Source organism: Neophocaena asiaeorientalis, unplaced genomic scaffold, assembly GCF_003031525.2.
Source record: "Neophocaena asiaeorientalis asiaeorientalis breed wild unplaced genomic scaffold, Neophocaena_asiaeorientalis_V1.1 scaffold5, whole genome shotgun sequence".
NCBI classification, from domain to species: Eukaryota; Metazoa; Chordata; class Mammalia; order Artiodactyla; family Phocoenidae; genus Neophocaena; species Neophocaena asiaeorientalis.
Window position 1 is genome coordinate 507,533 of NW_020174698.1, and position 12,098 is coordinate 519,630.

The 12,098-nt window shown below is 50.9% G+C and overlaps 1 protein-coding gene across 1 annotated transcript; it reads left to right on the top strand.

The window, feature by feature from the left end:
* The first annotated feature begins 2,576 nt into the window (after nt 1-2,576).
* Nucleotides 2,577-3,392, top strand: OLIG3 (oligodendrocyte transcription factor 3). Its single transcript, XM_024759143.1, has one exon. It carries the CDS (start codon nt 2,577-2,579, stop codon nt 3,390-3,392), a length of 816 nt encoding a protein of 271 aa, XP_024614911.1.
* The last annotated feature ends 8,706 nt before the right edge of the window (nt 3,393-12,098 follow it).

A 12,098-nucleotide genomic window follows, 5' to 3' on the forward strand; every position in this document is an offset into this window, starting at 1 on the left:
CGAAATCAAAACTGAGCAGCAGCGTTCTCATTTGGGGCATGGGAAGGACAGACGTCAATGCCCAAGGGTCAGGAAGGTGGATCTGGAGGACGTCGGGGGCCAGGCCTGTGCATTGGCCCAAAGGCGGGGAAGTCGCTTTAGCTCCTGTCGAGCTCTCTCTGCCCCACACCTTGATCAGCAGGAAAGCCGCTGAAGCCTGTGGTCTGGACCACGCCTCTTCCCCAGCTTCCTTCCATCGCCTGGGGCGGTGTCCGAATGTATGCAGATGTTCTGGAACCTTTTTGCTCAAAAGCAGCTCGGGGGATGTCATTATCTGAGTTCACATGGGCGAGTCCAGTGAATTACGAACAATTCCTTTTGCTTGGATATTAGGAGTGCGTTTGGACATTACTCTTTTCACATCCAATCGAATCTCTTGGATTCTCCGTTTTAAGAAACTTTCCTTCTATGGAGGTGTGGGCGACAGGAGGATAAAAGGCTTGTGTCCAATCTTCAGGGGCACTAAGGTCCTGGCCTTGACAAGCGGTGTTGGCCATTTCCTTTATTATTTTCTTTACAGAGAAGCAAAAGTCGGTGTAGAAAAAGCATCCGTTCCAACACTGCGTCTCCCCACCCGACTTGTACTGCCAGTGGTGCTTTCGCGGCGTGACCGTCTATGAGACACAGCCTCGCGGAGCGCGCAAACTCCGGCCCTAGGCGTGCATCCCTCTTCTGTTGACCGCTCGATTTGTGTCAATGGAAAGTGAGGCCTCTTTTACCTAACGAGTCCTGGAGGCTTGCAGTGACTCTGCCGCGCTGTGTGAGGCCCCAACTGCTCGAGGTTCCGGGATTGTTTCGGTTTCGCACTTTCCACCCAGACACTCAGTCATAACCTAGCACTTGTCTCTGGTTCCTCTGAGCCGGGAGCTTGGCGGTGCCCACGTTTTTCTAGAGGCCGCCGCCGGGGCAGTTTCCCTTACGGGAATTTCTGCCTTGCCCCTCACGCTGCTTAGCTAGTTCCGACTGACAAAAGCACAGCAAGACGGAAGAAAGATCGGCGCCGAGCTCCCCACTCGAACCGAAGGCTACAAACTCCAGGCCTCCTCTTTATCCCCAGAATGGACTGTGCGTGGGAGCGCAGGGCCCACGCGCGCACGCATAAGGGGCTCTTCAGATCCTTATGGTGCCGAACCACACACACACACACACACACACACACACGGTGTGTTTTTTGACGCTGAGCTCCCGCTCTCCCCGGACCGCTGATGTGGGGCGGCCCCAGCCGGATGAAGCCACCCGCCCCGGCCGCGTGGCGCTGAGCTGCAGATGCTCTCTCCGCGCGCACGCACAGCAGTTAGAGGCCCTCCAGCCGAGCCGCAGGCGGGGGCCGCCCCTCCATCTTCAGCTAGCGCCGGGGTCCAGGGCCTGCGGGGTAGACAGGGCAGGAGCAATCTCCCATGGAGTTCTTGGGAACCTTTCCAATCCTTAACTCCCTCCCGCCTCCTCGGCTGCTTTTCCTCTCCTCCATTTCTCAAGTGGCTCTTATTGTAAACGCCACGGTTGGTTTGTTTCTTCAGTTCCAGGTCTAAGAAGTTACAGAATCTGACAAAATTGAAATTCTTTCAGTAATCTATTTTTCAAAACGAAAGGGAAGATATAAAAAGCAAGAAACCCATCTCCACAACAGTGTCAGGGGGCATACCCGTCACCAGATATGGACATCCCATTCAAACCACACCGGAGGGCCCAATAAACAAAATGAACACAATGTCAAGGTTTAGGGAAAGAAGCCTAATGAAATAAACTTCAGGCAGTGCATGCACTTCGACAGGCATTCTTGCCCCTCCCGCCCCAACCCCCAGCGCATTGAACCTGCCCTTCATCTGCATCTCTGTCCTTGAAACCATTCCACTGAGACTTCTTTTGCCTACATTTTCCAAAAACTTGGGAGTAGCTGTGAAAGGGAGGAGAGAATGTTTCAATTCCTCTTTTCATCCCCAGAGAATCTCCTCCTGGCCCCCTTTCCTTTCCTTCCTTCGGTTCCTTTAGGTGTGACTTGGTTAGGGAAATCAGGAAGGGGAGTGGAGGGAAGGAAAGTTTTTTTTAAAAAATCCAGAAGGCGAGAGCTGGAGCGGTGAGTGTGTCAATCAGAGGGTTTTGTGCCTGGGGGCTCCTAGCGCTTCTGAGCAGAGGTGTCCCTGGGCGGCCCCACAATGAATATGAATAGGAATCCTTGCTAAATGGGACAGCAAAGCGCACCGCCCTGAATGACTGCACGTCATCCTAACCAGCCCAGGATAGATAGGAGTGTTCCTTTTGTCTCTTTTCTCCGCCGCAGCTCTATAAAAGCCCCTCTTTTTCAGCGTGAGTTGAGTTCAAGCACACACCAACTAGCTGTCCAGGAAACAGCCAAATCAGAGAGAGGGGAGTGGGGAGGGAGAAAGGCGGGGAAAGGCAGTGCCTCAGCTTTTCTTCTCATTTCTTGCCGCTGAGACGTGGGTTACTGGGCTGCAGCTTTTTTTTTTTTTTAATTCAAGGTTTTCTTTAATTTCCTACCTAAAGTCTCACCACAGTAGGGCCGCATCCCCTGTAATAAAATGAATTCTGATTCGAGCTCTGTCTCCAGCAGAGCTTCATCTCCGGACATGGATGAGATGTATCTGAGGGACCACCACCACCGCCATCACCACCACCAGGAGAGCCGTCTCAACTCGGTCTCGTCCACGCAGGGCGACATGGTGCAGAAGATGCCCGGGGAAAGCCTTTCGCGGGCCGGCGCCAAAGCCGCGGGCGAGAGCAGCAAGTACAAAATCAAGAAGCAGTTGTCGGAGCAGGACCTACAGCAGTTGCGGCTGAAGATCAACGGACGCGAGCGCAAGCGGATGCACGACCTGAACCTCGCCATGGACGGGCTACGCGAAGTCATGCCCTACGCTCACGGGCCCTCGGTGCGCAAGCTCTCCAAGATCGCCACTCTCCTGCTGGCCAGAAACTACATCCTCATGCTCACCAGCTCCCTGGAGGAGATGAAGAGGTTGGTTGGTGAGATCTACGGGGGCCACCACTCTGCCTTCCACTGCGGGACTGTGGGCCACTCGGCCGGCCACCCAGCGCACGCCGCCAACGCTGTGCACCCGGTGCACCCCATCTTGGGAGGCGCGCTCTCGTCCGGCACCGCCTCATCCCCGCTGTCCGCCGCCTCGCTGCCCGCCATCGGCACCATCCGGCCTCCCCACTCGCTGCTCAAGGCGCCCTCCACCCCGCCCGCGCTGCAGCTGGGCAGCGGCTTCCAGCACTGGGCCGGGCTGCCCTGCCCCTGCGCCATCTGCCAGATGCCGCCGCCGCACCTGTCCGCTCTCTCCACCGCCAACATGGCCCGGCTGTCGGCCGAGTCCAAGGACTTGCTCAAGTGAGCAGCGGGCCGGCCCGGCTGCGGAGGATGAGGGGAGAGCGGCGGGAGGGCTCGAGGTGCCGGGCCGGGAGGGCAAAGGGAGGCTGGGCGCTCGGCCGGAGGGCGGGAGGGAGGGCGGGGGGCTCCTGAGGCCTCCCACACCGTCTGAGAGATCTCAGACCCTACTTGACCGCCGGAGGGAAAGGACTAAAACCAAACTGCAATTTCTAGGTGGTAGCGAAGCGGGGCTCGAACCAGACGTCGTGTGTCTTGCATGCATGCTTCTTTTCTCCATGCCGCGCCGGTATTTCTCACTGCCATACGCTCTTGTCAAAACGGCATTTGTTGTATAAAGACGGGATCGGTGTAGCTGAACACCGCGAAGGGCCTTTAGAGTCGCTGTCCCTGTCTCTGGCTCTGTGTTCTCACCTTGGAAAAGACAACCATCCCTTTTGAATTTCAACTCCGGTCCAGGGCATGACAGCTCTTCTGTGGGTTTTCTTTAAGACGCAGTGTAGGTCGAAAGAATGCATGCACGCTTCTAAATGAATCTCGTCTAAACATGTTGTGCAGGCCGTGATGCCATTTTCCTTGTAACAAGGATTTATGAGGGAATTCTCCGAAGTACTCCGTATATCTGTCTATGGTTGTAAGAAGTGAAAAAGGGGGCAGAGTGCAAAGACCCAAACTCACGCACAAGCGCTTCTCCCCCACCCCACCCCCTTCAAACTCCATTCCCAACCTTCCTGGGCTGTTTTAGGGGCTGGTGACTGCAAGAGCTTGGGCTCCCCCTGCGACCTTGCCCCAGCCCCCCTTGCTCAGTTATTCTGCATGCGGGGTCGGCTCTCTCCATTATCAGCTTTGAAAATGTACTGTGGTTTGGGGAGGGGTGCCGTTTTTATTTTCCTGAACATTTGCTTGAACTATTTTGTTAGGGCTTCGAAGACAAGACCTGTCTTTATTTTTTATATATTCTTGATAACTATGATATATTTATTAATAACCAGTGTTTCTGGATGAGAATTTCAAATAAAAAAAGAACCTTTAAATCTTGGCTTTTGCTTTTGCCTAAAATTTTTGAAGATGGGGGTAGTGGGTAAGGAACATGTGGACCCAGTAAGGTATATCTGGGAGTGTGGGGGGGTGGATCTGGGTGGGTGGGCAGATTCGAAGAGTTTTCTCTGATCATTTACAGGTAAAGAGGTCGGACGCATTGGTGTTAATTATTACAATGAAATATCCTTCAAATGGGGGCTTGTCCATGTCACTAGTCTTGTGATACTTGAGCTCCTATTTCTCTGCAGTAATCAGAACCTCGTAAGCTCAACAGTTGAGATTTTTTTAAAAAGTGATCTAGAAACCCAAAGTGACAGGAAATGAGAGGCAGAGTGGTGACTGCACTGGCTGTGTTGGCAACAGACGAGAACAAAACAGTAAGTTAACTTCTTTTCACTTTAGATTGACCGTCTGGCTTTTTTTAAAAAATCAAGCAAGTGAAAATCCAGTATATGTTTTAAAAATCAAGGAAGAGTGATCCTAAAAAATAATCAAACGCCCAGCCCCCCACCAGCCCCTTGGCAGCAGGCTCCTCAGAGATAGGGAAGGCCTCCCTGCTTTGTAAGGTGAGCTCGAAGTGATTCCAACGACCGCCCAAGTCTCAGCATCTCCAGATTTACAGTGGGAATTCTCTCTTTCCTCCCTTAGAAGATCCCATTAGTCGAATGCAAGCTATTTGGAAGTGTTATTGGGGGGAGGGATAAAGAGAGAAAAGTCTTCTACATAAATAATGGCGAAAACGGGGGTTATTTCAATCGATTACTTTTCTCTCTTCCCACCGTATAACATTTCCAGATAGTTTGTATAAGCAAAAGTAATCCAGCAAGAAGGTTTTGTTTACTTGTTTATAGAGGACAAGAAATCAAGTTCTGGTGATGATAACTCGACCAGCACATGCCTCTATTTCCCATTAAGGATAATGGAAACCTGATTGAAATGTACCACCCCAGAATCTGCCTCTAGCTTAGATGTAACATCACCTCCCTGTTGGCTGAGGCCTAAGCTCCTCTTCAAGAGGAGGAGGCCAGGCAATAGATCTGTCTCTCTCTAGGATCCAGGGTAGACAGCACATCTAGGAAGCATCTACCGCTTCCTAGGTCCCCCACTGCACCTCTCTGGGAGGGCACCTCTGTGGGTTCTGGGTCTGTTTAACTCATTCTCCTCCATCTCTTTTTGCCCCCAGCTCCCACACTGCCAGGGAGATAGAGCTAAGTGAGGGTCTACAGTGGAGGGTGCTTGTTTCCTCTGGTTTTAGGCAGATAAATGGGGGAATAATCGTCTATTTCCCAAGGGTGATTCATTTCTCTGGGTGAGGAAAGAGCTGTTGAGGATTTATTTGAAACCAACACAAGGCAGCCCTCCAGCCTTTCCCTGTGAGTTTATTATTTAGAAAACAGAGGAGAGGGAGAAGTTTAATCAATCACGAAAAGGACTTTCCCCTGAGTCACTGGCTTCTTTTGAGTCCTGTTTTCAAAGGTCTGGTCCTGGGGAAAGACAAGAGGCCTGACCACCGGCTTAGTGGTGGGCTTCATCCCTTCTCTAGACCTGGGGCTTAAATTGGGCACTGAAGAGAAATAAGGCCATGCTCCTTGTACCCGAGGAGTGGTGGCTGTGCTGCCGAGGCACGCAGGAATCCCTTGAGTTACCTCCAGTGGTCAGTAAAAAGAGCTGTGTGAGATGTAGAGAACAAACGTATGGACACCAAGGGGGGAAAGTGGTGGGGGGGGATGAATTGGGAGATTGGGATTGACATATATACACTAATATGTATAAAATGATAACTAATAAGAACCTGCTGTGTAAAAAAAAAATAAAATAAAATTCCAAATAAATAAATAAAGAGCTGTGTGGTTCACGCTCTCGGGGAACTGTGCTAAAAACAGCCTCGGGCCCAGGTAATTCTATAACGAATTCTCCAACCCAAGTGGAAAACAGACACTGTTTCCAGCATTGAGGAGGCCCCTTAGACTAACTGGTCTCTTTTCTGGGTCACAAAAATTCCTTTGACTTAAAGACCAGAGAAAGGGTTCCTTTAAGAACAGTACAGGAACCCAAGGAGAAGGGCGATTTGGGAGCCAGGTGGTCTGGAGTTCTAGATTTATTGGGGAAGGAACAATCCCCACTTGCTTCCACTGGGAAGGGCCTTGCCCAGGAGCAGGCTGGTCTGCTTGGAGATGTGGCTTTGCAGGCGACTCTTACAGGCATTTTCCGATAATTTCTCGATTTCCTGATGCCAGAAACAAATGTACGTGGCCGCGAAAGTGAGAGTGGATTCTTGGCCGGATTTTCTTTTCACCGCCCATTTTTCACCTTCTCGAAAGTTCTTCAGTTTAAAGCAGTTTTTAATTCAATCTAGAAACACGACAACGATCCCCTCATTCCACAGTGAACGTTGCTTTACATTTAAAAAGACGGCGAAAGCCTCGTGGGCAAAGGTATCTTGAGAAACCTAGACTAGAAACCTCACGAAGCCCTTTAAGCCAGTGACCCATCTTTAAGGTGGGGAGAAAGTCACACTTAGAGAAGGAAAGCCGGCAGTAGTTGTCAGGGTCTGCTAAACCTTTGTTCCTAAAACCCTCTCCCCCCTCCCCGGGGTTCCGGGACCTTGGGTTTATATCCCCCCAAAAGGGCGGGGAGAGGTGACCGAAATTGGTCCACGAAGTCCAAGGTTCCTTAACTCCTACAGGAGGAGACCTTGTGTCCTCTCAAACTTTTTCAAGCTGCTGGGTCAAGCATCGCCTCCACTGGTACCCTCAGCAGAAATTGCAAAAGCCCCTTCCCTCAGGGAGGACAATGGATTCTCTGAGCATCTCGCTCAGCTAACAAGATTTAACTGCTCTTTTCTTATCCCTTCTAGAGACTTCGGGCCCCTCTCTTCCCGTGCCGCCGCCCGCGTTCAAGGTGGGCTCCCAAGCCTGGGCGCCCAGACGACTAAGCTCTTGGCCCTCCCCGCCGATGCTCCCCCCGCGGCTCTGCCGCCCATGGGGGCCTGGCCAGACCTCGGGTGCCGGGGCTCCGCGGAGCCTCCGCGATCCAGGAACCTCGTCCCCCGGGACTGGCCGATCCAGGTTCCTCAGGCTCAGGAAGCGAAGCAAGAAGAGGAGCCGCTCCAGAAGGGCGAGGGCAGTGTCTTTGGAAGAAATAGGCCAGGGGAGGGCCGTGGTGAGCTGGATGAACCGGCATCTTCCGCCCGCCTCTAGGCAAACTTGCGGGAGAACGAGGGGCCCCTGCCTTCCTCCCCCTTCAAAGTCTCTGAGCCTCGCACGTACCCGTTTCCCTCCTAAGCAGCAGGGAGGAGGCAAACCCTAGAAGGTTCGGGTCTGCAGTACTGTTTTAGTTGCGTCTGTTTTCAGTGAAACCTTCCCCTGGGACCCCGGTCGGGGGGCTGCGAGGGGGCCGGAGAAGGTGGGGTGCGGGAACCAAGAGGGGAAAATCGGCTAGGGATTTCCGGGGTCCTGAGAGCCCCGGGACCGGATCTCTCCCGACTCCCCCCACCCGTTTCGGCCCCCGCCCGCTGGGTGCGCAGCCCCTCTCTCCGTCCTCTGCACCCAGCGGCGGGGAGCAGGGAGCCAGGCTCGGGTCTGGGTCCCGTGTCGCAGAAACTGGCCTTGCACCTCGCCTCTGGCTCTGGAGTCTAACTCGGAGCAAGTCGGGGCGGAGACTGCACCTCCGCGTGGAGCTAGGATCCCTGGGGTCGGGGTTGCGTCCCATGGGAAACATCGGTCTCCGCGACTCGACCCCCGACTCCTCTCCGTCCCCTCCGGAGGCCCAGCGAAGCCGGGGCGCAGACGACAAAAGACGCGCGGGAGAGGGACATCGCGGAGCAAGGCCCAACCCAGACTGCACCGACACTTGCAAAGAGCCTCGAAATACCTAAGCGTTTAAGGAAAGTGGGTGGAAGAAAAAACAAGAGTAGCAAACAAATCCAAACTTGGGCCGAGCGTGCCGGCGCTCTCTTTCATCTCTGTTCCCCGCGCCCCTATGCTGGGATGCCCGCCGACATTCGGTCAGCTTTGCTAAGGAGATACGGTCCGGGTCAGCCAGGGCGGTCCGGGCTGCTGCGTCTTCGTCAACCGCGTTTCCTCGCTGGGGACCTCACGGAGGACCCGGTCGGCTCGCTCCCCGAGGCCCACCTTGGCCTCGACCCCTGGCGCGGAGACTGTTTCTAACCCAACCCTGGCCCTGTCCCCGGCTCCGGCACCAAAGTGAGGATAGTATCCCTGCAGCCGGCACTCGGGAGAGGATGTTCAGCACGCCCCGGGAATTCGACACGTCCCAAGGGAGGCGGGGATCGGGATCCGCTGGGGCTGGGGTCCCAGGGAACTGAGAGGGAGGGGTGCGCAGATCTGGGCGCTCAACGCGGGGGCCTGGATGTTGCGCCGTGTCCTGGGGTTCGAGTGAAAGCAGAGTGGTTGGGTGTCTCCATCCTGAGGAGGGCAGGGAAGGGACAGCGCCGAAGGGTCTGGGAAGCAACTTGGGATAACAGCCCTCAAAAGTTTGGGGATTCTGTCTGGCCAGGACTTGATCAGCGCCGGTCTTTCCCGCCGGTCTGCGACCGACACCTCCGAGAGTGCAGGAGCCTGGGCCTGATTCTGGGGGCGCCACAGTTTACGTATAAGATGCAGCCTGTCAATCTTTAATCCCCCTTGGGCCTGAAAAACTCCAGAAGCCGGGTTCCGAGAGCCCCATCCCCGACCCCCGCGTGCTGCTGAGCTGAGGTGCCGAGAACACGTTTCTGCCACAGGCAGGATCCTTAACACCTTGGAAGGAAATAGGTTGGAGCAAGCACGTATGAAGACTCCCTTCTCCTGGTTATTCAACTGCTCCTCCCTCCCTTCCACTCCCGGGAATGGGCAAGGAAATTCACACCATCCTTTGAACCCACAAGTAAACAGACAGCTCCCTACTGCACTCCCAGCAATGCGAGCCTCTGGTATTTCTCTTAACCTTCTTCCTTTTACACAATCAACACTTTCTTTCTTTCTTTTTTTAACATCTTTATTGGAGTATAATTGGTTTACAATGTTGTGTTAGTTTCTGCTGTAGAACAAAGTGAATCACCTATATGTATACATATATCCCCATATCCCCTCCCTCTTGCGTCTCCCTCCCACCCTCCCTATCCCACCCCTCTAGGTGGTCACAGAGCACCGAGCTGATCTCCCTGTGCTATGCGGCTGCTTCCCACTAGCTATCGATTTTACATTTGGTAGTGTATATATGTCCATGCCACTCTCTCACTTTGTCCCAGCCTACCCTTCCCCGTCCCCATGTCCTCAAGTCCATTCTCTACGTCTGTGTCTTTATTCCTTTCCTGCCCCGAGGTTCATGAGAACCTTTTTTTTTTTAGATTCCATATACATGTGTTAGCATACGGTATTTGCTTTTCTCTTTCTGACTCACTTCACTCTGTATGACAGACTCTAGGTCCATCCACCTCACTACAAATAACTCAAGTTTGTTTCTTTTTATGGCTGAGTAATATTCCATTGTATATATGTGTCACATCTTCATTATCCATTCGTCTGCCGATGGACACTTAGGTTGCTTCCATGTCGTGGCTATTGTAAATAGAGCTGCAATGAGCACTGTGGTACATGACTCTGTTTGAATTATGGTTTTCTCAGGGTATATGCCCAGGTGTGGGACTGCTGGGTCGTATGGTAGTTCTATAAGGAATGTCCATACTGTTCTCCATAGTGGCTGTATCAATTTACATTCCCAGCAAGAGTGCAAGAGGGCTCCCTTTTCACCACACCCTCTCCAGCATTTATTGTTTGTAGATTTTTTTGATGATGGCCATTCTCACCAGTGTGAGGTGATACCTCATTGTAGTTTTGATTTGCATTTCTCTAATGATTAGTGATGTTGAGCATTCTTTCATGTGTTTGCTGGCAATCTGTCTATGTTCTTTGGAGAAACGTCTTTTTAGGTCTTCTGCCCATTTTGGGATTGGGTTTTTTGTTTTTTTGACGTTGAGCTGCATGAGCTAAGGAATCGACACTTTCTGAGTGCTCTCGTGTGCCAGGCACCGGAGAAAAATGAACAAAGCAGCAAGAGAAGTAGGACATTCAAACACATAAGAAATGGCCCCTGCCCTCAGGGTCCTCAGACCCTAGTGGGAAAACACAGGGCATCTAAGTCCTAAGGTAAAACCTCCAGTGGCTGCACAAAACACGGGTGCTGCAAGCCTGCCTTCCAGAGCCTTTTTCAGATACTGGAAAACTCACTGCTCATTCCCTCTACCAGACAGAGGACAGGAGCAGATGCCTTTGATTAACATGGAAATAAAAAGAAGCAATGGTGACAGTACTTTGTCTCATCGCTGTTGTTTCGAGATTTATTGACACTGAGATAAACTTCAGTCTGGGGTATCTCCATAATTCATGTCCCCATCAGTTATTACCAAATGAGCAAATCGTTTTCTCTTTTAACTGGTTTTTAAAAGAAAAAAATAAAAGAGGGGGAAGGTTGGGAGAAATCTTTTTTTAATGGGATTAGAGTCATTACCCTCCTTGTCTGTGTGGGTCCCTGAGCTACAGAAACTTGCCTCTTGACTCCTGAGTTCACCAGGCTATGTTCTAGACATAAAACAATCCTGTAATTTCCTTCAAGAACAAAAGTTTTCAAAGAAATGACCTGCACGTTATCCCCCTCAATAAAGCAGAATTGACTTAATGGTCTGTTAATTACTCCATCCCGGCAGGGGGAGGGAAGCTTCCAAAAGGATTGCTACAAACCCTCTGTTGATTGGTCTGTCCCCAAATGTACAGCTGGGACTGGGCCATTGAAAACCCAGACAAAACAGAATCCCTGATAAATAATCCTACCTAGAACACAAAGATTCAGCATACAATTGTTCAATCTTTGCTGGATCCTCAGAGAAGCCCGGAGCGAGCTCCTTTGGGGCTTCCGGTAATCTTTAAATTTGAGGCCAAGTATTCTTGGACAAAAGTTAAAAGAAAGACTGTGGTTGACTCTCCCGTCCTCTCATCCTCCTGTGTCAAATTTCTTTCACTTTTGAGACTCTGACTATACTTCTTTTATCCAATCTTCTTTTGTAGGAATTACAGTTTGTTTCATCATTTAATACATTTTTGGTTTGGTCATCTTTTCCAATTTTTGTCTATTAATGATTTAAACTGAGGAAGTCAGATTTGATTGTTCTAGTAAAAAAGGACAAAGTAGAGAATCAAAATATAAGAGATAGATTTGGGTTATTATTCTCTGTGACTTTTTCACATCTCTAAGGTGACAACTGCATCAGGCAATTAAATATATTTCTAAAATAAAAAAGTTTAAAAAATCCTACTTAAGCCCAAGCAACATTGAGTAATCATCCAGTTAATTTTGTGTCAGAGACAGTTAAGCAGAAAGATTCAATTTTTAAAAATATTTCTTTAAGGAAGAAAATATACATGTTCTACACTCATTGAGAAAATGTTGGTTTTAATTTGGTGTATATTTGACTTTTGTGGACCTATTGAAATGAAACACTGCAGAAAGATGAAATGTGGCATCTAGAGAGATGGGTCATGAAAATGATCAAAATGTGGATATGATCTGTTTTGAAAATTAGTTCTTTGTCTGAACTAGGCAATAACGAAGAGAGTCTGTCAAACCACCCAGTCTCCCGCATCTACCATCACTTTTTAAGGAAGTGATCCTTAAG